The sequence below is a fragment of the Miniopterus natalensis genome, chromosome 19 (assembly GCF_054644295.1).
Source record: "Miniopterus natalensis isolate mMinNat1 chromosome 19, mMinNat1.hap1, whole genome shotgun sequence".
NCBI classification, from domain to species: domain Eukaryota; kingdom Metazoa; phylum Chordata; class Mammalia; order Chiroptera; family Miniopteridae; genus Miniopterus; species Miniopterus natalensis.
Window position 1 is genome coordinate 7808793 of NC_142099.1, and position 24864 is coordinate 7833656.

The 24864-nt window shown below is 34.8% G+C and overlaps 2 protein-coding genes across 3 annotated transcripts in view; both read left to right on the forward strand.

The window, feature by feature from the left end:
• SYCP1 (synaptonemal complex protein 1) overlaps positions 1-7728 on the forward strand; it is a 48392-nt gene extending 40664 nt beyond the window's left edge. For both annotated transcript variants that reach the window (XM_016223414.2, XM_016223415.2), the window contains 4 exons: positions 1148-1327; positions 3870-4010; positions 7418-7504; positions 7591-7728. In XM_016223414.2, coding sequence (XP_016078900.2) covers positions 1148-1327; positions 3870-4010; positions 7418-7504; positions 7591-7728 — 546 coding nt within the window. The remainder of the gene's footprint in view (positions 1-1147; positions 1328-3869; positions 4011-7417; positions 7505-7590) is intronic.
• Positions 7729-23756: 16028 nt separating this feature from the next.
• TSHB (thyroid stimulating hormone subunit beta) lies at positions 23757-24623 on the forward strand. Its single transcript, XM_016223320.2, has 2 exons — positions 23757-23918; positions 24369-24623. The coding sequence occupies exons 1-2, from the start codon at positions 23757-23759 to the stop codon at positions 24621-24623; spliced, it is 417 nt and encodes a 138-aa protein (XP_016078806.2).
• Positions 24624-24864: the final 241 nt, after the last annotated feature.

Genomic DNA, 24864 nt, shown 5'->3' on the forward strand with positions numbered 1-24864 from the left:
AAGACTATAAAGTGATATCACTAGGACTGGGCAAGAAACCTACAAATCCCCTTATTTAGTTCCTTGATTATATAAATGGAGACATTTAAGCCTGGAGATACATACTTAGTGATTTACTTAAAATCACCTAGCAAGGTAGTAAAAGATCCTAGAGAAAAGAGCAACTTGACTCCTAGCTCAGTGTTTTTATAGCACTTGTGGTCATGTCATAATCCTGTACCCTGTACCCTCCTAATTTGAATAATGAATCTATTTTCACTGCAGATTCAACCACCAGGCTTTGAAAGTAGCCCTTTTTTGGTGGGTGTGTGCTTCATTTTTCCTTGTGAGTGATTGCCATGATTGTATTCATGGGTATGATGGCGACCAACAAAAGTGGTTAAATAGAAAGTAAAGCATGAGTTTCATGTAGGATTCCACTAAAGCAGCTGTTATTATTAGCTTTTGCTGGAAAGCTAGGTCAGGTGCTGAAGGAAAGATTTTATATATATATAAAGGTAGAGAGCAAGGAAACCAAAGAAGTTGAGTTCAAATAATATCTAAGCATTTGGAATAAATTTGCCATTTGTTTATTTTCAGAGTTGAATCAAATAGCTACTTTATAATTTTTTTCCTGAATATTTCTCTAGTTCTTTACTATCATAATTTTTGTTTCCTGTTTTTTTTTTTTTTTGGAGGGAAGTGAGGTTGGTGGACAGGAAAAAGCTGACATTTATTAATAGATGAGAGAGAAGATATGAAAGCATAAGAGAATAAATGGAAGTGAGAATAAATTGCCCTCTAGCTTTTAGACTATTAGAATGAACCACAGGTTAAGGCATTTTGCCACCAGGAATAGAGATTTTTCTTTATAGAATCCTTAATTTTTGGTCAGATAGAGTTGAGATTTCTTATTTGTTTTCACAAAAGCTCTCTGAAGACAGAAGGGCAGAACCATTTCATCTTAAATAGGAAAATAAAGGGACAAAGAAAATGAATTCATTATTTAATTATTTAATTAAATTATGTAATTTATTCAAAGTTATCTAATCAGTAATAAATTTGGGGGTAAATTCTAGTTTATTCCAATGTTATTTCTCCTAGTTGTTACACTGTAATTAAAATGACATTTAACATTGATTTTATTAATTTCTGTTGTCCAATATAGAAAACACAGACATCTTTATTGGAAACACATAAAGCCAGTTACCGGAAATATGATCCTAAAGCAGCTCCTTCACAAAATATATCTCGAAACTTCACATTAGCTGATCATGGCAAACCCAAAGATAAAACAGACAATCTGTGGACATCTGCCAAAAGTACTTTATCTGCACCATTACCAAAGGTTGGTTGGTAAAATTTCAAAAGAAGTAGTAAGTTTTTTAATCAAAAAGAAGTTCTGGTGTTATATACTATGTATCTAGTGTCAAACATAAATATAAAACCTGTTTCTTGAAAGTTTCAGTTTTTTGTGATACCAGCATGATTTATTTCTTTTCTGTCACTGTCCACAACTTACGGGCATCTTGGCAGCTTCCTTAACTTTCTAGCATTCACCAGTGCATAGGTCCCTGATGTGGGAAATCTGGTTCTGAGTTGACATTTTCCAGTGTCACACCAGTTACCTCCCTTTGCTATTTATTCCACATCATCTTGCAGCTGGATTCTTTACTGAGCAGTCAGCCCTCACGGAGCAGGTGCTGCTAGCAAACAAAGTAGCTCAGTTCTAGCTGCCTTCCACATGTTCAGTTAATCCATGGGGAATTCATTCAACCTTTCCATGATAAGTGGCAGTATAGAATGCTTTCTCTCTTCTCTCCCATCCATCCCTCTAATTTTTTTTACTCTGCTCAGCCAGACAGCATGGGTGGACCTGGAGATTATTATGCTAAGTGAAATAAGCCAGTCAGAGAAAGACAAATACCATATGATCTCACTTACACGTGAGATCTAATGAACAAAATAAACTAACAAACAAAATAGAAACAGAGGCATGTATACATGGTACAGACTGACAGCTGTCAGAGGGAAGGGGGTCGGGGGACTGGATGAAAGAACTTGAAGGGATTAGCCAAAGAACATTTATGCATAACCCATAGACACAGACAACAGTGTGGTGATGGCCAGAGAGAGAGAAGGGTGGGGAGGATGGTGGCTGGATGGAGGCAGGCAAATGGGGGGAAAATGGGAACATCTGTAATAGTATGAATAAAAATAAAGAAATTAAAAAATAACATCTATGTCTATGAAGTCCAATGACTAGGCTCCTTAGGGATAGTTTCCATTGATTATTCCCCCATGTATGGGCCATAATTTCTTGTTTCTTTGCATGTCTCATTATTTTTTCTTGAAATTTAAACATTAAAATAATATAATATGAGCTCTGGGAATCAGATTCTCCCCTCTCCTCAGGGTTTGTTGTTGATTCTGTTTGTCATAGTTGTTATTGTTTGTTTAGTGACCTTTCTAAACTAATCCTGTAAAGTTTGTATTCTTTGAGTTCCATTGAAGTCTCTACTTGGTTAGCTTTATGTTCAGTTAATGTTTGAACAGAGATTTCCTTAAAAGTTTAGACCAACAAATCTCCCAAACTTTGTCAAAGAACTCTTTGTTAGGGAATGCTTTTAACACTCAGCTAGATAGTTGACAAATCAGCCTTAGCCTTTAATTCCTGCTTGTGCAGACCTTCAAGATCTGACAGAGGTAAGAGCTTAGGGCCTTTTCAGGTCTTTACTGTGCTTACTCACAGCCCTCTGCATGTGCATAGCTTTTTGTATTTCCAGGAATATGTCAGAACTTTTGAAAAGCCCTTTGGACGTCTCATTTACAAGCTGTACTCCTAAATTTATGTTTAGCTTATCATTTACCCCAACTGTTAATCTTTGCCTCAGTGAGCTGCAAAGTTAAAACACTTGCCTATAATTGTTTTTGAAAAATGCTACTCCCTACCCCACACACACCAAGCTGAAAGTTTTTTGTACTGAGTGAACTCTGAGGTCAAAAACAAACTGCCTTGTAAGTGAGGTCTTTCAGAGAACCACTATACAAGTCAAATAATGACAACTCTTTGGGAATAAAGCTTGGAAAGAATCCCCAGTTCTGTTCTTCTCTGTTTAGTGGTTGCCAGGCTGGACCAGGAGTGTGGGCTGTTATTTTTTAAGGGTAACATAGAGCTGGAGAGTGGGGGATGGGACAAGGAAAAGTTGACTCCATAAAGCTTGCTGTTCTTACAGATGTTCAGTAACTTGAAAAACATCTCCAGGTTATGGCAAGTTTTGGTTAATTCCCAGAGTTCTGAAAAAACTGATAACATTTTTATCAGTATTTTCTTTGCTTTATGGGAGAGAATTTTTGGAGCTTCTTACTCTGCCATTTTTGCTGATTTCACTGACCTTTTTAAAGATACTTTTTAAAAATTATAGGGTAATATGGAATAACAAACGTTGACTAATATGAATTACTTTACCAACAAACAATTGGCAAACCTATTTTCTTATAAATCAGTAAGGATTTTTGTTGAGAGAGCAATGCTCACTCAATTCTTTGGTCTTAATAATTGCTAGAAAAATTAAACTCCCTCTTAAGATTGTTGACTGCTGAAACTGTAGTGTCTCTTTCTCTTTCTCTTCCTCTCTCCCTCTTCCCCCTCTGATATCTTCTTCAGTAAGTTCAAGGGAAAGAGAAAGTTCACTATTGTATATTTTTTGAAGGAAGTTATAAAAGTTCTATTACCAAGAACATCTAAATTATATTCTTATATCCGAAATATACTTCATATACATGCAAACAATAATGGAGAGTTATTGATTGTTAAAGGCTCAACTTGCCTTTTTTAATGACATATGTTTTATTTGATGAGATAATGTATTGTTTTTCTTTTTGGATAGGCATATACTGTGAAGACGCCAACGAAACTAAAAATTCGGCAAAGAGAAAACAATGCACCCATTGAAGAAAGTACTAAAAAGAGAAAAACAGTCTTTGAGTTTGATATTAATTCTGATAGTTCAGAGTCTGCTGATCTTTTGGTAAACACATTGCAAATAATCAACATTTATTATTTGCTTACATTACTGTCCACTTTATTTCTTGAGATATATATGTATGTGTTCGTAATATCTATAAATGCAATACTGAAATACAGTAGAACTTTACTATAACAAAATCCTATGCTTATACAGCATTTTAAAGAAATTAGGGTTCAAGTAATTTCTCTAAATTTCAGAAAAAAGACATCTTGAAATACTTAATATAAAATAGTTGGTATATGAAATAATTAACGTCTTTTTCCCCAGCAGTGTTATAATGGAGCTTTTACTGCCTTTTTCTTTTTAAAAAAAGAAAGGTTAGACCCTGGCTGCTGTGGCTCAGTTGGTTGGAGCATCTTCCTGTACACTGAAAGGTTGTGGGTTCGATTCCCTGTCAGGGTGCATAAGGGAGGCAATCGATTGATGTTTCTCTCTCTCCTTTTCCCTTCCCCTCTCTATAAAATTGATAAGCATGTCCTCAGATGAGGATTTAAAAAAAAAAAAAAAAGCTTAGGTGAATATTTTTAATATTGCTGCAGCCAAATTTGTTATTCAGGGACCCTCTTGATTTTGCATATTATACATGTTTCTTTATTTTACACCACTTATTGGTTGAAATCTATATCAAGGTATTGGTTGACAACTATAACATTATCATTTTTAAAGAGTCAAAGTATTGAAGATGGCCTGTTTAAGGAGGATATTTTCTCCTAGCAGTTTGTATAACTAGTTACTCCCTACCATGAGTGCATTCATACATACCAGAATTTTCTAAAGGCATAATCATGATTTATTGAGAATAATTATACTTAGATTTATTTAATTTAAAAACAGATAAACCTCATCACAATACTGGAAAAATGAACAGTTAAAGTCATTTGTTTCATTAGTCCCACTCATAACTATGAGATCCTTCAAGCTTTACTGTTTTGAGACCCTCTTTTTTCATGTGTTCTTGAGAGGTTTTTTGATTACTAGCTTTAACATTTTATCATTAGTAACTTCAAGTGATAATTATAACCAATAAAACCCATTGTGAATTACCTTTTAAAACTAGTTTAAACTACTGTATGCAATTATATAATACTATGTTTGTTGTGTTGTAAACTTGTGATTCTCCTTTCAAAAATGAAATGAAATTATGAGTCATTCTGACTCCTAGTCACCTAAGAAACTAGCCAAAATTCACACTGTTAGAAACACAGTAATGTCTAATTCCAAAGCTCATGCTCTTTATTCTTATTACATTTAATATATCTTGACTTCAGTTTGAACTGGCAGTTATGTACAATGACTTACATAGGCAATGGAGCCAGACTGTCTGTGTTAAAATTCCAGCTCCCTGCCTTACTAGCTGTGTGATCTTGGGCAAGGTATTTGTGTGACTTAGTTTTCTCATCTGTAAAATGAGAATAACAACACCATCTGTATGTCTAGAACATGAAATTGTTGTGAGAAATAACTGAAGTAAAGTATGTAGTCTTTATCGGGTGCCTGGTTCACAGTTTTAATCATCAAAATGTAAATCATTCTCTAAAAACAAACAGGTACTACTAGAGTAGGGAGTCTATAAGTTAACTTCAGTAATTAGGGCCTTAGACTTAAACTACTCATTACTCCAGAACAAACGAAAATAGAGGGTTGCAAAACAGTAGAAAAGCTTGAAGGATCTCATAGCTCTGAATGGGACTAATAATTTTACTTTATAATTTTCAGATGATATGATCCTATTTATACATGGAAAATCACAGACTCTACAAGAAAGCTACTAGAGCCAATAAATGAATCCAGTGATATTGGAAAATATAAAATCTACCCATGAAAAACAGTTATGCTTCTATACACTAGCAATGGATAATCCAAAAAGAAAACAATTCCATTTATGATAGCATCTAAAATGCAAAAGCAGACTTAGGAACAAAACTAAGAAAGTGAAAGACTTATACACTGAAAATGATAAAACATTGCTGAAAGACCCAAACGTGTAAGGGCTAAAACTCTGAAACTCTTAGATGAAAGCATTGGGGAAATCTTAATGACATGGAATTTGGCAATGACTTCATGGATATGATGCCAAAAAACACAGGCAAGAAAATAAAAAATAAATTAGACTTTATAAAAAGTAAGAACTTTTGTGCATCCAAGGACACTAATATTAAAAAACTGAAATGACAAGCTAAAGAATGGGAAAATATATTTGCCAATCTTATACCTACAAGGGGTTAATATCCAGAATATGTAAGGAACTGCCATGTGATGCTCAATGACAAAAAAACAACCCAATTCAAAACTGGGCAAAGGACTTAATTAGACATTTCTCCAGAGATATACAAGTGGCTGATGAAAACATGAAAAGATGACTGCTATAGAGTTATAAGGACAGACAAGATTTTGTTGTTCTAAGTTGGGTTAATTTATTATTTTCATAGGGGCAGTCAGTAATGAATGATCAATTACTGTGCACTAAGTAAAATTTTAATGATAGTTTACACAACATACTTTTAAAATAATTTTTCTAAACTGGTCAGTTGGTGCATACTGGTTCTGAACATATCTGAAAAGGGCTCTTTATGACTTATTGAATTCTGCTAAAATCTTAGAATTCATGAAAATACGAATATTTTCATCCATGAAGCCTCTGAAATTTTTGTTAAATGTGACTTTAATAAGCAGGAAAAGATAATGTAAACTGGTTGCTTACCTGACTAAATTTGTGTAGCTTATTCTTTAAGAGAATGGATTCTGGACCCAGCCTACCTGTATTTGAATCCTGGGTCCACCTCTTACTAGCTGTATAATCTTGAGCGAATTACTAAATATTTGTGTCTCAGTTCCTCCCCTTTAAAATGAGGATAATAGTATTACCTACAAAATTGCATTAAAACTAATTAAAATATGCAAAGTGCTTCAACAGTGCCTGACATAAAGAAAGTACTAAATAAGTGTTAGCTATATTATTTGGGAGAATTAAAATATTCATAAATTGATAATTGATATTTTAATTTTTATATGATTATAAATGCTTCTTATATAGGGCTTAAGTGTGAGTTTGAGTAAGTAGGCTGGGAGTAAGGGGAGGGAAAAGTGGTAATATAAAGACTGAAACTGAAGTAGGAATTAGAAAAATGCTATTCACATCCATCTTGTATTTTACATAACCTTTCAGGAATATAGTTAATAGAATCAAAATCGAGGTCTTTGGCAGATTGAGGTTATTTTGTCATGGTCTTCTTTCCTTAGTCTTCTTTCTTCTCTCTTTTCTCTCCTTCCTCTCTTTCCCCTCTTCTTTCTTTCTCTCTCCTTCTTCCCCTCCTCCTCCTCTTCATATATGGTATGTAGACAAAATTTCAACAATGTAATATTAATGATGGCAGTCTCCAAATTATATTTTTATATTTTTCTTTAAGACCATGGTTTCAGAGGAAGAGACATTGAAAAATCTATGCAAGACAAATTATTCAACTTCTCACTTTTGTGTCAGAACACCAAAAAAGGTAACTTATACATTTATTTCAGAAAGCAAATTTCAAAAGCTGGACTTAAAAAAAAAATTAAACATATGATTTTATTTTGTATTCAGACCCCTTCATCTCTCACAACCCCTGGATCTGCACCGAAGTTTGGAGTTATGAGGAAAATGCGGGATGACCGTTGGGCTGTAATTGCTAAAATGGATAGGAGAAAAAAACTGAAGGAAGCAGGAAAGCTATTTGTTTAATTTCAGAAAGTCAGTGTGATTAAGGAGGCTAATAAAATTTATAGTTAATTTTTCCTCACTTTATAAAGAGCCAGACTTTTTCTGAAATTGAGACTTCTTGATATTTGCATAAATTATTTGTTTCTTTATATTTTGCTCTAAATGTGAAATAACTACATGTTATCTGAAAATTTGTAATTGAATTCAGATAATTAGATGATTATATTTTGTTTTTACCTTTTCTTGTTTTCATGAAAACTGTTTTGGCTAAGTTTTCAAATTGTAAAGTTAGCCATTGAAGGCTAGGAACAGATTATTGAGAATTACTCTTAATTCTTTACTATTAAAATATTTTGGATGCAAATAAATGCTTCTCCTTGATTCTGTGAGGTCATCTAGACAGTTAATTATTAAAATTTTGATAATATTATTCATTTTTTAAATCTTGAGTTCATTTTAGCCTAAGTTTACAGTTCTGAAGCAGTTTTTCCAGTTTATAAAATTGACAGATTTTTTTTTAGTTGCTGGAAAAAAGGGCTATACTAGTATGACTTCCTAAATTACTTCATTTATTCAACATTCATTGTTGAATATTTATGGAGTATCTATCTGAGGGTCAAACATAGTTTTAGATACTGGGATTTAGTGATGAACAAAACAAAAATAAACCCTCTGTTCTCCTTGAGCTTACATTTTAGTATAGGTAATAAACAGAATAAATAAGGGAAACATACAGCATATTAGCTAATGGTAATTGCTTAGGAGAAATGAGACAGGGAAGAGTAAATAAGGAGTTTGAAGGGGGTTGAAATTTTATGTAGAGTGGACCCTCATTGAAATGAAAATTGAATAACAAGCCTGTAGCTATCTGGGGGAAAACATTTTTGGCAAAAGGAACAGAAAGTACGAAGGCCCAGAGGTGGGAGTGTGCTTAATATATCTGCGAAGCAGCAAGGAGGCCATTGTAGCTGGAGGATAGTGCACAAAAGGGAGAGTAGAAGGAGAAAAGGCTTGATAATGATCAGGATGAGTTTGGGCGGGCACATGTGTAGCGCTTATAAGGCACTTTAAGAGCTTTGGCTTTTACTCTGAATAAGATGTGAAATCGATAGATTTTTGAGCAAAGAAGAGCCATAATCTGACTCACTCATGTTTTAGCATCTGGATCTTTCCTTCTGACCACTACATTGAAAACGTGAAAAGGGGACAAAAAGCTAAAACAGAAAATAAGTTTAATAATGCATATGAGAGACGGTAGTAACTTGAACAAGGGAGAGAGCAGCAGGGGAGTAAAAGTGGTCAACTTCTGGATTGATTTTGAAGATTAGACGTGAGATGTGAAAAGAAAGAGAAAGGACCAAGGATAGCTTCAATATTTTTTGCCTGAGCTGTAGTTTTGGACCTGTTAGATTTGAAATCCCTATTAGACATCCAAGTAGAGATGATAAGGTAGCTTAGAAACAGGTCCAGGGTAATGGTATAAATTTGGGAGCCAACAGCATGTTTAAAGTTATTGACGTTGTCCAGTTGAGAGATAGGAAAATTTCTTAGAGTGAAAGTTTAAGTTCCAAACTTTTAGATTAGATCTAATACCTGTCCTAAGAAAAATATCCATAACTTTGTCACTCTACTCCTAAAATGTCTCCTCCTTCATGTAAATGTAAAAATTAATGATGTCAAAGAGCAAGTTGCTTTGGTTGATAAAAAGGTTAGAAATAAATTATTCATAATTCAGGCAACCCGAATTCAGTATAATTAATAGTCCTCAGGCTTTAGTAGTACATCGAGAACTTTAATCAGGGCAGGTCAACTGTGGGTTAGAAATAGGAAATGATAAACCGGAGACAGATAAGACTTAACATGATTTAAGTTATGAAATAAGAATTTTGAGCTGGAGGGAACGGAAAAGAACATTTTATTTCAACAGAGCAGTAATCTGAGGCCTATAAAAGCAATCAAAAGGAAAAGGAAGTGATAATTTTACAAATGTCTTAACTTCTGTATGCACATACATTCTTTATGTCAATACATAGATATAATCATCTAAAATCTTAGCGCCCTCTTTTCTTTCCTTTTGCTGCTCTCTTCTCCTCTCCACACACATCAGGGTCCCCCTCCACCAAATTCCCCTCTCCTAGGTGAACTTTGAGAAGAACCTAGGGTGTACCCTTTTTCCCCCCTCCATGAGATAGATAGGTATAAATAGAATGTACTTTGTATATACATGCATACGTAAAAATATAACTCAGAGTTCTCTGGTCATGGTTAACTTATAAAAATGGGATAGTATGTATACTTTCAGAGTTTTGCTTTACTCAATATCTCGTGGAAATCTCTCTAACACATGATATAGTTCCAGTTCTTTTAAATGACTAGTATTTCATGGGTGTACCATAATTTAGCTATTTGTCTATTAGAGTGTGGTAAAGACCTATATCCAGTTCATCTCTCCTTTCAGGCACATGAGAAAAATTACACATCCCCTCCCACCCTTGGTGAGGCTGTATGGTAAGTTCTGGCCGATGGATTTTAGGTAGAAGTGAAGTGCATTAATTACTTTTGTGCCAGAGTATTTGATTAAGAGAGTGAGATCCTCTATCACACTCTTTATCCTTGCTATAGCAGTTTGTGATGTGACAGGTGATGCAACTTCTGTCATCCTAGGTCTGTGAGTGAAAATTACATGAAATAAAACACCGCCCATTAACCCAGTATGGTTATATAGTATGAATAAGAAATAACACTTTGTGGTGGTAAGCCCCTGAGAGTTTGGGGTTGTTTGTTATTGTTGGCGTAGCCTACTCTATCTTAACTGATATAATGGGAATTCTCTTTGTTTCCAGTTTTTTGCACTATAAACAATGCTAATATTAGTGCTTTTATTTCTATAGGATAAATTATTAATTTTGGAATTGACGGACCTATAGATATATATTAAAATTTTAATAGATGTTGCCTAGGAGTGATAGTAAAAATGTGTAATCACTGATATGAAAGTATCTATTAAATGTATAAATCATTATGTATATAAAAGTTGAAAATAGGTTCTATGGTAAAAATATATTCTACAAACTAAATGTTGTTTTCTTATAAAACCTACTAGCAGAGTGATATAAACTGCAGTGTAGATCATTTAATTATTCTAATTTTCAAACAATCTTTTAATTAAAAAAAATACTGCTGTTATTTGCTTGATATTGCTGTCTGTAGTTAGAAGAAGCCTCTCTGTCTGAACTATGATTTGTCAAAGGAAAATGCATTATTTTTTTAATGACTTTCTCAGTAAATTGATAGTTATTAAATGACTAAGTCCCAATAAGTAGAAAATTTCCCTTTTCACCAACAATGTTGTTCTGTGTTGAATCTCAGCTTATACAAAATTAATATTTTATTAAAAGTTCTCTAGTCCTTATAATAGTATCTGAGATTTTTGTACATTGTTTATCAGCTAAATCCCAAATGTAGCTTATTGAATTATCATGTATAATTAAGTCAAAACTAATTCTTTAGGCCAGAACACAGATACGATGTGTCAGTTAAAAGTATGGGGTGAGTTTGGAACCTTAGTTTTGCCATTCAGGTTCTGAATAACTGCTCTGAGGCTCAGTTTTCTGATCTGTAAAATGGTGATGATTGTAACTAGAGAAAACGAGTTAATAGACATTTTGAAAGTTGTCTAGCACAAAGCAAGTGCTAATAATCATTAGCCTTATTTTTATTAATAAGATCATTATGAGTTCCCATGATAGGTGGGCTTTCAGTGTTTGTTTCTTTTTAAATGTTTTTATTGATTTCAGAGAGAGGAAGGGAGAGGGAGAGAGAGAGAGAAACATCAATGATGAGTCATTGATCATCTGCTCCCTGCCCCTCCCCCCCACTGGGGATGGAGCCCTCAATGGGGCATGTGCCCTGACTGGGAATTGAACCATAACCTCCTGGTTCATAGGTCTATGCTCAACGACTAAGCCATGCCAGCCAGGCTCTCAGTGGGTTTTAATGAATTTGACTCACTATATACAGGTGAAAATTCAATAGAGGACCTGTACTCAAAGTTCCCTACCTCCAAATTGACCCTCTGGACTTACTATCTTTAGAAGCCTCCTTCCTGTTCTGGGAGTACCTGAAATGTCAGCAGATCCCATACTGTCAGACTGGGGCCTGCAGCAGCCATAATTATCACCCACCTGTTCTCCCAGGTTCTTTGAAAACTGGTAACTTAAAACTGCAGTTATTACAAATGGACACCTGAGGGCTACCTCAGGGCAGCTTTGGCCAGTAATAGGTGACCACAGTCTATGAAAAGCCAGATTGGCAAATAGCATTGGTCCCCTGGTGCCACCTGCTTTCTGACTTTATGGCCTTACCTATTCTGTATGTTTCAAATAAATAGAGTCATACCATACATGATCTTTTGTGTCTAACTTCTTTCACTTCAGTTTGTTTTTTTTACACACATGTAGTGAAGGACATTAACTGCATTATTAGTTTTTTATTTCTTGGCTACCACAGATTAGTTTGCTAACAGAATGCTTTATTGATTTTTACACATGACAATAATGTGATTCTTTTTAAATAAAAGGTATACTAAACAAAGATGAGAAAAGTTAAAATAATTTTTGGTGAGATTAATAACATTGTTTATTAGTTGCTGAGAAGTGGTTATACGTGTTGTTGTGAGTACAGTTAATACTGCTCATATTATTCAGCCAGAGAAATAATATCTAATTACCAAGAGGTTATATAAAGTAACAAAAATAGAGTGAATGATATACTAATAGAGAAATAAGTATTGATATACAGGAAAGAATACTTGATACTGATCTTTTAAACACTATGAATTTTATTACAGAAGATGTTAGCAATTCCTATTAACATTTATATATGACCTTAACTTAAAAATGTTTTGAAATGGAGAAAGCTTTTGTAAATTCATATAAATGTGGCATATTGGGGGCTTTAACCTGTTACCAAAAGAGAGAAGTAAATTTACATAATTTTAATACATACTAAATTAGTTTTGTCTCTCTACTTGGGAGCTTCAAGATAATACAGTGGTCAATATGCACATTAGGTCCAACTATACTTGGTATAAATTACCTGTATTGTTTAAGAAAAAAAATGAAAGGAGTTTAATTAACAGATTTTGTTTCAAATGGCAGACTACTCTAATGTGACTCTTACAAATAACTCAGACTTCAGATGGATAAACTGATTTTTTAAAATATATCTGTTGCACAGGATTTTAGAATTTTATGGAAGTAGAGCATCTTGCGAGCTAGAACACTCTTTGGGGGGGTAAAATATTAATAAGTCTCATTGACAACCAATGCCATTCCTCTGTTTAGCTAATCAAAGATTGAGACTTTTCCCCCCCTTTGAAAATGAGTTAAAGTTTTAATGCAAAAAAAGAGTTTCAGGAAACTTTGATTTTAGTTTGGCTTTGCTGTAACTATGTATAAAACATTAGAGCAGTTAATAACCTCTCCTTGTATCTAATTATAAACTCTGGAAATAGCACCTGTATTTCCACTTATTTGTACATTCAGTAAGTATCTACTGAATATCTAATACATGAAACAGTCTGGTTTTACTAAGACAGGCAAGCCCCTCCATTCATGGTGCTTACATTCTAGTTAGAAGTGGGGAAACAGAGAATAAACATGTAAACAAATAATATATCAGAAGGTCATTAGTGCAATGAAAGAATGAGATAGTGGAATAAAGAGTGATGGGCAGATTTAATGGTCAAGGAAGGCTGTTCTGAGGAAGTAATTTTTAAGCTGAGTTGAGGGAGACATTTGGAGATATGGTGAAAGAGCTCTTCATAATGAACAAATAACACATGCAAAAACCCTGCTGCAAGAACAGGCTTAGAATGTTCAAAGGAACGTAGTAAGTAAAAGGTGGAATGAGACAGTGGTATGACATGAAGTCAGAGTAGTTGGCATAGATAATTTCTACCTGGATTTTGAAGAACAGCTTTGTTGAGGTTTGATATACAATAAACTGCATATATTATTTTCCTAGGGCCACCATAATAAATGAGATTGTTTCTTAATTTCTCTGATAGTTCAAGTTTGGTGTATAGAAACACCACAGATTTTTGTATATTAACTCTGTATCCTGCAACTTTAACTGAATTCATTTATTAATCCTAACACCTTTTTGGTTCAGTCATTAAGGTTTTCTATACAGGGTGGGAAAAAGTAGGTTTATAGTTGTGAGTATAGCAAAACACAGTTTATTCTTGTATTATTTTCCATTCGAACAACTGTAAACCTACTACTGCCAACCGCTGTATGTAGTATCATGTAATCTGCAAACTGATAATTTTACTTCTTCCTTTCAGATTTGGATGCTTTTTAATTCTTATTTTTGCCTAATTTCTCTGGCCAGGTCTTCCATTACTATGTTGAATAAAAGTAGCCGGAGTGGGCATCCTTGCCTTGTTCCTAATCTTAGAAGAAAAGCTTCCAGCCTTTTCACCATTGAGTATGATGTTAGCTGTGGGTTCTCATATATGGCTATAATTGTGTTGTGGTACATTTCCTTTATACATATTTTGCTGAGTTTATATCATAATTGGATGTTGAAAATTATCAAATGTCTTTCCTGTGTCTTTTGAGATGATCATACGATTTCTATTCTTCATTTTGTTAATGTGGTGTATCATATTGATTGATCTGCAGATGTTGAACCATCCTTACATCCCTGGAATAAATCCTGCTTGATCATGATGTATGAACCTTTTAAAGTATTGCTGAATTTGGTTTGTCAATAGTTTGTTGAGAATTTTTATATCTGTATATCAAGGATATTGGCCTGTAATGTATGTGTGTGTGTATGCATGCGCGCGCTGTTTGTGTCTGGTTTTGATATCAGGGTAATGCTGGCCTCATAAGATGACTTTGGAAGTGTTCCATGCTCTTCAGTTTTTTGAAAGAGTTTGAGAAGTTTAGGTATTAAATATTTGAGTGTGTGGTGGAATTCACTAGCAAAACTCTGGCCCTGGACTTTAGTTTGTTGGGAGGTTTTGGTTAGTGATTCATTATCCTTATTAGTATTGTCTATTCAGATTTTCTATTTCTTCATAACTCATTCTAGGAAGGTTGTATATTTCTGGAATTTGACCATTTATTTCTAGAATGTATGATTTTTTTTGCCTTTTAGTTCATAGTAGTATAAAATATCTTTCTCCATGCCTTCACTTTCAGTCTGTGTATGTCCTTGCTACTGAAGTGAGTCTTTTGTAGCCAGTGTATAGATGGGTTTTGTTTTTTTATCCATTCATCAATTCTATGTCTTTTGATTGGATAATTTAGTCTATTTACATTTGAAGTAATTATTGATAGGTGTGTACTTAATTGCCATTTTGTAAATTGTTTTATGGCTGTTTTTGTACTTCCTCTCTGTTTCTTCTTCTCTTTCTTTACTTGTGGTTTGGTGGCTATTTTTAGTGTTTTGTTTTGATTATTTTTCATTTTCTTTTGTGTATATAATTTTTGCTTTGTGGTCAATGTGAGTTTCATTTAAAACATCCCATGTGTATAACAGTTTGTTTTAAGTTGATGTCAACTTAAATTTGAACACATTCCAAACTTTACATTTTTGCTCCCACTTTCCCACCCACCACATATTACACTTTTGATGTCACAATTTACCTTTTTATTTTATGCATCCTCTAACTAGTTTTAACTACTTTTGTCTTTTAAACCTTCATATTTTCTAAGTGATTGATTTACTACCATTACTATATGTTTACCTCTATCAGTAAGAATTTTTACTTTTGGATGCTTTCTTGTTATTAATTAGTGCCATTCCTTTTCAGTCTAAAGAAGTCTCTTTTAACAATTCTTATAGGGCCAGTTTAGTGGTAATGAACTCCTTTAGCATTTCTTGTCTGGAAAATGGATCCAGAAATGGTATAGGTAATAGAATTAGCAGACAAAGGACATGAAAACATGACACCACCAGAGGATCACAATAATTTCCTAGTAACATGACATGAAGTCAGAGTAGTTGGCATAGACCATTTCTACCTGGATTTTGAAGAACAGCTTTGTTGAGGTTTGATATACAATACACTGCATATATTATAATAAAATGCATAAACAAAACTAGAAGGTCAACAAAGATATAGAAATCATAAAAAAGAACCAAACAAATTCTGGAGCTAAAGAATATGTAAGTCATATTGAACTCTAGCATGCAAGTTAAAAGACAGAACTGTTGCCCTGGCCAGGTGGCTCAATTGGTTGGAGCATTGTCCCATACACCAAAAGTTCTCTACATGGTAAGATTAAGACATTCTGTGCAAATGAAAACAAAAAGACAGCTAGTATAACTATATTCATATTAGACAAAATAGAATTTAAAACAAAGACTGTAATAAAAGACAAAGAAGGACTTTGCATAATGATAAAGGGGTAAATATAGTAAGAAGATATAAACATTTATTAATATATACATGTATCTCCAACAAGAATCACCAAAATATATAAAGCAAATATTAACAAAACTAAAAATGAAGTTGACAACATTACAGTGATAGTAGGGGTCTTTAATACCCCTGTTACATCAATAGATAGACCATGTAGAGAACTGTTGGTTTGAAGTTTTTTCTTTCAGTACTTTGACTATGTCATGCCACTACCTTCTGGCCTGCAGAGTTTCTCTTGAAAAATCTGCTGATAGCCGTATGAAATTTCCCTTGTATGTCCCTTGTGCTGCTTTTAAGAGTCTCTGTTTATCTTTAACTTCTGTCCTTTTGATTATAATGTGTTTTGGTGTGGATTTCTTTGGGTTCATCTTATTTGGAACTCCCTAGACCTGGATATGTGTTTCATTCTCCAGATTAGGAAAAATTTCAGCCATTATTTCTTCAAATAAATTTTCTGGCAGTTTTTCTCTCTCTTCTCCTTCTTGGACCCCTATAATGGAAATGTTATTTTATATGAATTGTTCCAAAGGTCTTAAGGTATCTTCACTTGATTTTTCTCCCTTTTTTGCTGCTCTTTCTGGGTTATTTCTATTGTTTTGTCATCCAGATCACTAATTCATGCTGCTTCATCCAGTCTTCTGTTGAACCACTTTAGTGTATTTTTTAGTTAATTTATTGTATTCTTCAGCTCCATAGCATCTGCTTGGAACTTTCTTACATTTTCTGTTGAGGTCTCACTGTCTTCATCCATTCTTCTCCCAAGTTCAGTGAACAACTTTGTGACCATTACTTTGAATTCTGTCAGGTAGATGGCTTATCTCCATTTCATTAAGGTCTTTTTTTGAGTTTTTTTTCATGTTCTTTTGTTTAGAATATATTCCTCTGTCTCTTCATTTTGCCAGACTCTCTGTGTTTGTTTCTGTGTATTAGGCAAATCATGTATGCCTTAAACTTACATAACATGTCAATTATGTCTCAATAAAACTGGAAAAATTTTTAATTGATTTTAGAGAGAGGAAGGGAGAGAGAGGAAAACATCTGGTCAGCTCCCCACAACCTGGGTGTGTGCCCTGACCAGGAATCGAACCCGCAAACTTTTGGTGTATGGGACTATGCTCCAATCAACTGAGCTACCTGGCCAGGGCAACAATTCTGTCTTTTAACTTGCATGCTAGAGTTCAATATGACTTACATATTCTTTAGCTCTAGAATTTCTATTTGGCTCTTCTTTATGATTTCTATATCTTTGTTCACCTTCTAGGTTTGTTTATGCATTGTTTTCCTGAGTTCATTGAGCTGTATATCTATGATCCCTTGAATTTTACTGAGTTTCTTTAAAATAATTAATTAGAATTTTTTTAGGTTACTCACATTTCTATTTCTTTGGGATCAGTTAGTAGGAAATTATTGTGTTCCTTTGGTGGTGTCATGTTTTCGTGTCCTTTGTCTACTAATTTTATTATCTATACCATTTCTGGGCCAGTTTCAATGGATTAATTTTCTCTTCATTATGAATTATATTTCCCTGCTTCTTTGCATTCCTATTAATTTTTTATTGAATGCCACATATTGTAGATTATACATTCCTGGGAGTCAGATATTGTTGTATTCCTATAAATATTCTTCAGCTTTGTTCTCTAAGTCAGTTCTGTTACTTGCAAATAGTTGATCCTTTTGGGTCTGGCTTTAAAGATTTGTTAGGCAGGGTCAGAGCAGCATTTAGTCTAAGGCTAATATTTCCCCACAAGTGAGATAAAACCCTTCTAAGTATACTACCTGATTTCCCACGAATCAGGAAATTTTCCACTGTTGCTGGTTGGAACAAGCACTATGCCTATGTCTGCGTGAGCCCCAGGACTATTCTCTTTAATCCTTTCAGGTATTTCTTTCCAGCTTCATCTGGGTTTTCACATGCATGAGTTTATCAGTTTTCAGCTGAATATTCAGAGAGATTTTCTACAGATCTCCAGAATTCTCTCTCTGTTCAGTTCTCTCCTCTCCAATATGTTTCCCTGTGAACTCCAAGTACCTTGGGCTTCATGGTCTTGCAGGTCCATCTCCTCAGTTTGGGGACATTTCTTGCCTCTGCCTTGATACCTCTCCCAGAAACTTTCTTCCAGCAGGAAGTTGTAGTTCCTTTGTTTGTTTCCTGTCTCTCTGGGATAACTTTCCCTTGTTGCCTAACATTCCATGTGTGTGGAACCATTGTTTCCTATATTTTGTCCTGTTTATAGTTATTTGAGATGGGAAGAGTAGATCCAGTCTGGAAGTGAAAGTTCAATCTGCCTGGATTCTTTTAACAGTATGAGATCATATACATTAGAGCCCATGTGAAAATAAAATCATTATCCAAATGTACGATGGCTTTTATAGTTCTTCTAGTAGTAGGGAAAGAATATATCAGTTACCTACTATGTGTATATATGTTTCCCAGGGATGTGTATATAAATCTGTTAGACACTGAGTACAGGAATCAATACTTTATATAGCAGAGGCACTACTTCCATTAGAAACTAACATCCAACATTACCATAGTTACTGTACTCATCTTGTGTGGAACCACATGAAGATTAAATTTGGCATCCTCATTTTCACTTCACCTGTTTTCAGATTTCTTCTTTTACTACATAACACTTTCCCAAGAATTGGGGGCCCCTGGAATGGCTATTCCGGTTATATATCCTAGATTCTGCCTTAACTCTCCATTCCCCCGCCAGGTAGACTTACCTATACCAGGCCTTATTTTTTTCATTAACTTTCACTAACTGTAAAGACAAGGACAATGAAGAGTAATGGGGTTGTCAATAATCTATAATAATATCTATGATTTATTGAGCATCTATCATGTGCCGGATGTTCTATGTATTTTTCTCTAATTCTATTAAAACAACCATGAGGGAGGCCTGAGGGACTCCGAAGGCTTTGCAAAAAGGGTGCTTTCTCAGTTAATTCATGAAGGATGCGTAACAGGCGGGGATGGGGATGGAGTGGCGACAAGGCAGGCGCTCCAGAGAGAGGGAATGTCCTCTGAAAGACTTGGAGGGAAGGAAATATGACTAATTTGAGGAACTCAACTCAGTTAGGCTGAAGAACAGAGAAAGTAGAGAAAGGGTGGAGAAGTTAGGGGGGTGGAGAGAGATGAAACTGGAGACATGAAGGACTTTATAAATGATGCTAAGAAGTTTGGACATTTTTTCTGAGTACAATGGGAAATTAGCATTGAACTTTAGGCATATTTTATTATAGTGAGGCAAATGGATTGAAAGGGGGTAAACTTGAGTTATAGCAATGGAGATAGAAAAAAGTGGTTTTAAAAATTCAATAATTATTCATGCATCCCCTTAGGCATTCATGCATTCAGCAAATATAATGACTGCCTATTATGTACTAGGCACTGTGACTAAATACTTGTTAAGTAAATAAATATCGAATTATTATAAGTTAGCCATCAGTTATTGGACACTTATTATATTGCCAGACACAGTGTTAAGTACTCTACATAAACAATGACGTTACCTTTGAATAAATGAAGAAACTGAAGAACAGAGAGCTCCAGCTTGCCAGTGTCTTGCAGCCAGCAAATGGCAGAGCCAGGATTTGATCTCAGATCAGTTCGACATCCTGTCAGATTTGGTCATTTACTTAAATGACTATTATTTCACACGTAAGTTTTATGAATTCCCTCTTAGGACTGCTTTCGCTGTGACCCATAGACTTTGGGTTGTTGTGTTTTCACTTTCATTTGTCTCAAGGTGTCTCTTCATTTCTCCCTTGAGCTCAGTGTTAACCCATTCTTGTGTAGTATCATGTTATTTAGCCTCCGTGTGTTTGTGCGTTTTTCAGGTTTTTGTTTCCTTGTAATTGATTTCTGTCGTGGTCAGAGAATATACTTGATGTGATTTCAGTTTTCTTAAATTTGTTGAGACTTGTTTTGTGTCCTAACACGGTCTATCCTGGAATGCATGTTCCATGTGTACTTGAGAATGTATATTCTGCTCTGAAGATATCAATCAAACCCATCAGATCTAGTGTATCCTTTAAGGCTGCTGTTTCCTTTTTGATTTTCTGTCTGGAAGATCTATCCATTGATGTCAATGGGAGTGTTAAAGTCCCCTGCTATCACTGTATTATTGTCAATCCCTTTATGTCCATTAAGATTTGCTTTATATATTTAGGTGCTTCTGTATTGAGACCAGAAATGTTACAAGGGTTATATCCTCTTGGATTGCTCCCTTTTCCATTAGGTAATATCGTTCTTTGTCTCTTATTATAGCCTTTGTTTTAAAGTCTATTTTGTCTGATATAAGTATTGCTACCCCAGCCTTTTCTCATTAACATTTGCATGAAATATCTTTTTCTGTTCCTTTACTTTCAGTCTGTGTCACACATAAACGTTATTTATTACTATTTTAAGTACAAAGGAAAAATATATTGTACTAACTTTTTTTGGTTTTAATCAGAAACATATATGCCAGTTGTCCTGGATTTCCGTAAAAAAGTTGCTGTTGCTTTGTAGATAAACAATAATTTTACTTATATCTAAATGAGCACTTAGGTAAAATTTGGGGCACTCAAGCCCCAAATAAATTTTCATTCCATATCTTACTTAGATGATGTTAAGGTTTTTTCCTCCTCTGTGTATATCCTTGTTGATATTAATAAACATTAATAAAGGATGTATTTAAAAGGGTAATTTTATTTTGAAATAGGAGAAAGGAAAATTTATGCTGCAGTAATGTCAGAGTTTCCAGAGGAAGATGTTGTGAAATTGTTTATCTAAACACATTTTATTTGGGGTTCAGTATGAATTTTCAATAGATGTTTTTCAGATAAGGAAGCAGTAATTCAAACACAATTATATAAACAAGATCAGAGAGGACTTATCCCAAAGGGTATAAAATGAACCAAGAGGTTTTAGTCTGAGCCATTACAGCGTCAGCTCGCCATTGCAAAGTAAGGTAGGTGTCTACACTGAGGAGGCTTTGCAAAATGAAATGTTCTTCTTTTCTCACTTTTTCCATTTTAGCATTTATTCAAAAATGGCAAATGCTGAGTGATAATTTGCTTGGATCAGCTCTCAGAATTTTAATTATTGCTCCAAAATAGTTCAATGTTGGGTGAAGTAGAGTGAACTACATACATAAGGATAAGAAAAAATTCCATTAACTTGGAAAGGAACAACTGGTTAAGTTCCTGATGCTCATGGCTTTCTCTTCCTATTTACATTTCAATTTAAATATTTTTGCCAATTGAATAACCTGTTTATTAAATTCTGTCAATTGCTAATGGTTACCTTTATGATAGTATACGTCTGGTAAAACTTAGAGTAAATTCAATTTTGAGTACCTGCAGGGGTAATTTACTCTGTATTATTTTAGTTATTTAATAGCTAAACCACCTTGGATAGTGTCCAGTGCCCACACCTGCCTTATAGTACATTTTACTCTAGAAAAATGTGTTGCTTTAGTAAAGTTCCTGGGTTGTTTATAGGGTGGGCAGTTGATTCTTTTCATACTGTAGTAAGGAATTTGGGGAGAAAAGATTGGTGAAGGAAATTAGCAGGGCTGAGAAAAATGTGCTTATTGAGAATGAAGGTAGCGAGCGGGGAAAAAGGAAAGAAAAAGAGTAAGGGGCAAAAGAGAGAAGATATCTTAGAAGAAGGAAAAACATTGGCAGTGTAGACATGTATGGTTATGCCACTGAAAAAAGTGTCTCTTGTAATTTAGGGCCTCAAATCATGCCTTCTATATTTAGCTGACTACTAAATAATTTATGATGATTTTAAAGGAGGCGATTAAGTTGTCAAGATGAGAATCCAGGTGATAAAAGAGAAATTGTGGCAGATCACATTAGGGAGGTGTTAACTCACACTGATTCATATAGCGATGCATCTATAGATATAGGTATATATTTATATAGTCTTCTGTAGCATTCCAAATTCATCACACCTGTTTTATTCTTTTTTATGAGTTTAGGATGGAGCATATGGAAAAATGAGGGCACAAAGATATTAAATTGCTCAGTGACACACATTGCAATGAAATTTGGAAGCAGAATTTTAGGTCACTAACTCTTAGACCATGAGTCTGACACTCAAGTATCACATAGAATCACAGACTATTTGTGCCAAAAAGAACTTCCTGATCATCTTCTGGTTCTCAGCTTTTCTAGATAAAGAACTTGAGACTTAGATTTTGTGGGTTGAGTTTTACTATTTGCAGTAAAGGAGAAAGAATAATTTTTACTTTCTTTACATCCACAAAGTTATACAGCTACTTTGCTGATATTTCAGTACTTTAAGATGCTCCTTTTGTTAGTTTAGAGTTTTACATTTATAAGAGGAACTTTGAAAAACTGTATAGTGCCCATAATGATTATGACTGTGGGTCAAAAGTCTGGATTACCTGCTCTCAGTAGCAGAACTAAAATAATTATGTCAACATTATCCAGCTCATTACGATGCCAGTTGATACTGAACAAACTCTTAGCACACAGGCTCTCTTGAGATACATGTTCTCCTTCTTCCTGAGGCACATGGACCCTCTGGTGTCTTCCATGCAGCCAAACATACTTTACTTTCCTGGCTAACCCACAATGGCTCTGCCATCCTTGACTGTATTACTCTCATTGTGTCAACCTATATTTTTTGCATCTGTAATTTTTTTTTAAATCCTCACCTGAGGACATGTTTCCATTGATTTTTAGAGAGAGAGGAAGGGAGAGAGAGAAAGAGAGAAACATTGATCAGTTGCATCCCATACTCGCTGTGACCGGGATTGAACATACAACCCAGGTATGTGCCCTGACCGGGAATCCGACCCGTAGCCTTTTCGTGTACAGGACGATGCTCCAACCAACTGAGCCACCTGACCAGGGCTGCATCTGTAATCTTTTTAAGATAATGAATTTCATACATCTTCTGAGTAACATAATTTTTTATTCATCCAAGTCTACTTTCAACCTTAGAGGAATATCCTGCGGATGGGGAAGGAGAGTATCTAGATTTCTGGGTCAGCTCCTTAACACCAGTGGTAATTTTAATTAATCTTTTCTGGACTTTCTGTAGCTTCATCTTGTTTTCCTTGACAGGCAATGAGTAAAATTATATGCAGGATACTTGCATTTCTTGGTTTCTTTGCCCTTTCTGATTATGACCCATTTGTTGGCCTTTTCAAAAGTTTTTCAAAAACTACAGTTTTGAGAAGGCCCTTACTGCAGCCTAACTGTTCATTCACTTCTTCTAGTCATTGAGGCAGGTATTTGGATTGCTTCCATTGAATGAATTGTTTTACACTTAGCTGGTACGTGTGTCTCTGCCACTTTTCTGCTGTGGGGTTTCAGGCTTGCTGTTTTACTGCCCAGTGGAGCGAAGGAGCACTTGCAAACAGGACCGTCACTAGGTGACTTCATACACCATGGGGTCATAGCCACATCCAAGTGTATGAAGAAAAGTTATTGGGAGTATTAACTATGTAAAAACACAATGTAGAGCTTAGGACAAAGTAGGCACTGTATTAAAATTATATATATTTAGCTCTTTCCAAATGTCCCTTCTGAATGTCCTAAAGGATACATCTAATAGATACTTTAATTTTATCTTTAATTTAGCATGACTGCTACCTTCCTGATTTCCATGCTTTTTGGCCTTGCATGTGGGCAAGCGACGTCTTTTTGTATTCCAACTGAGTATACAATGCATGTTGAGAGGAAAGAGTGTGATTATTGCCTAACCATCAACACCACCATCTGTGCTGGATATTGTATGACGCGGGTACGTAGTCCATCTTACTTCTCTTAGCTGTACATTAGGTAAACCTAGACTTAGTCCATTTCTATGCAGAAAGGAAATGAGATAAATCACAACCTCATTTTCCAAATCTAATGGTTATTGGCTCCTTAGAGGTAGAGCGCACTGGTTATAAAATTATATGTATCTACTCAGCACAATGGGTACAGATAATTTTATAACAGGTTACTTCCAAACTTTATTTAAACCTTATATTGTTGCCATGATCAAAGCTAAAAGGGTTTGTGTGCCATGTTTGTCTCTGTGGGACTCAGTGAAGATGTGTTGAGTTGGTATTGGGGAATGGAACTAAGGAATCCTCCCCCAGTCCTATTTGTGACATAGGAATATAAGTGAATTAATTTTAATTTGTTTCTATTTATATGTATCCTAAAGTCCTATTATATTATGCTCCTTTTTCTGTTCTCTCCTCAGGATATCAATGGCAAGCTGTTTCTTCCCAAATATGCTCTGTCCCAGGACATTTGTACATACAGAGACTTCATGTATAAGACAGTAGAAATACCGGGATGCCCACGCCATGTTAGTCCCTATTTCTCCTATCCTATAGCTGTAAGCTGTAAGTGTGGCAAGTGCAATACTGACTATAGTGACTGTGTACATGAGGTCATCAAGACAAACTACTGTACCAAACCGCAGCAGTCCTATATGGTGGGATTTTCTGTTTAACTTTAATAGCAATGTAATTTGCGGTTCAGTTAAATGTGTTTGCCTGGAATAAAACGAGTAATATATCAATATATTTCACAATACACTGTGTACATTCTGAGTACTATTTCTTCCATACCCATACCCACGCATGTATGAGAGACCTTAGGGGCTTTAAAAGAAAAGGTTGACCAAAAGGTCCTTTCGAGCTCAAATGATGGTTTCCATGTGGCAGGGCGGAGTGCAGGTAAAATGGGGAACA

Coding starts and splice junctions, on each gene's coding strand:
- TSHB (XM_016223320.2), top strand. CDS start 23,757: ATGACTGCTACCTTCCTGATTTCCATGCTTTTTGGCCTTGCATGTGGG. Junction 23,919..24,368: donor CTGGATATTGTATGACGCGG/GTACGTAGTCCA, acceptor TTCTCTCCTCAG/GATATCAATGGCAAGCTGTT.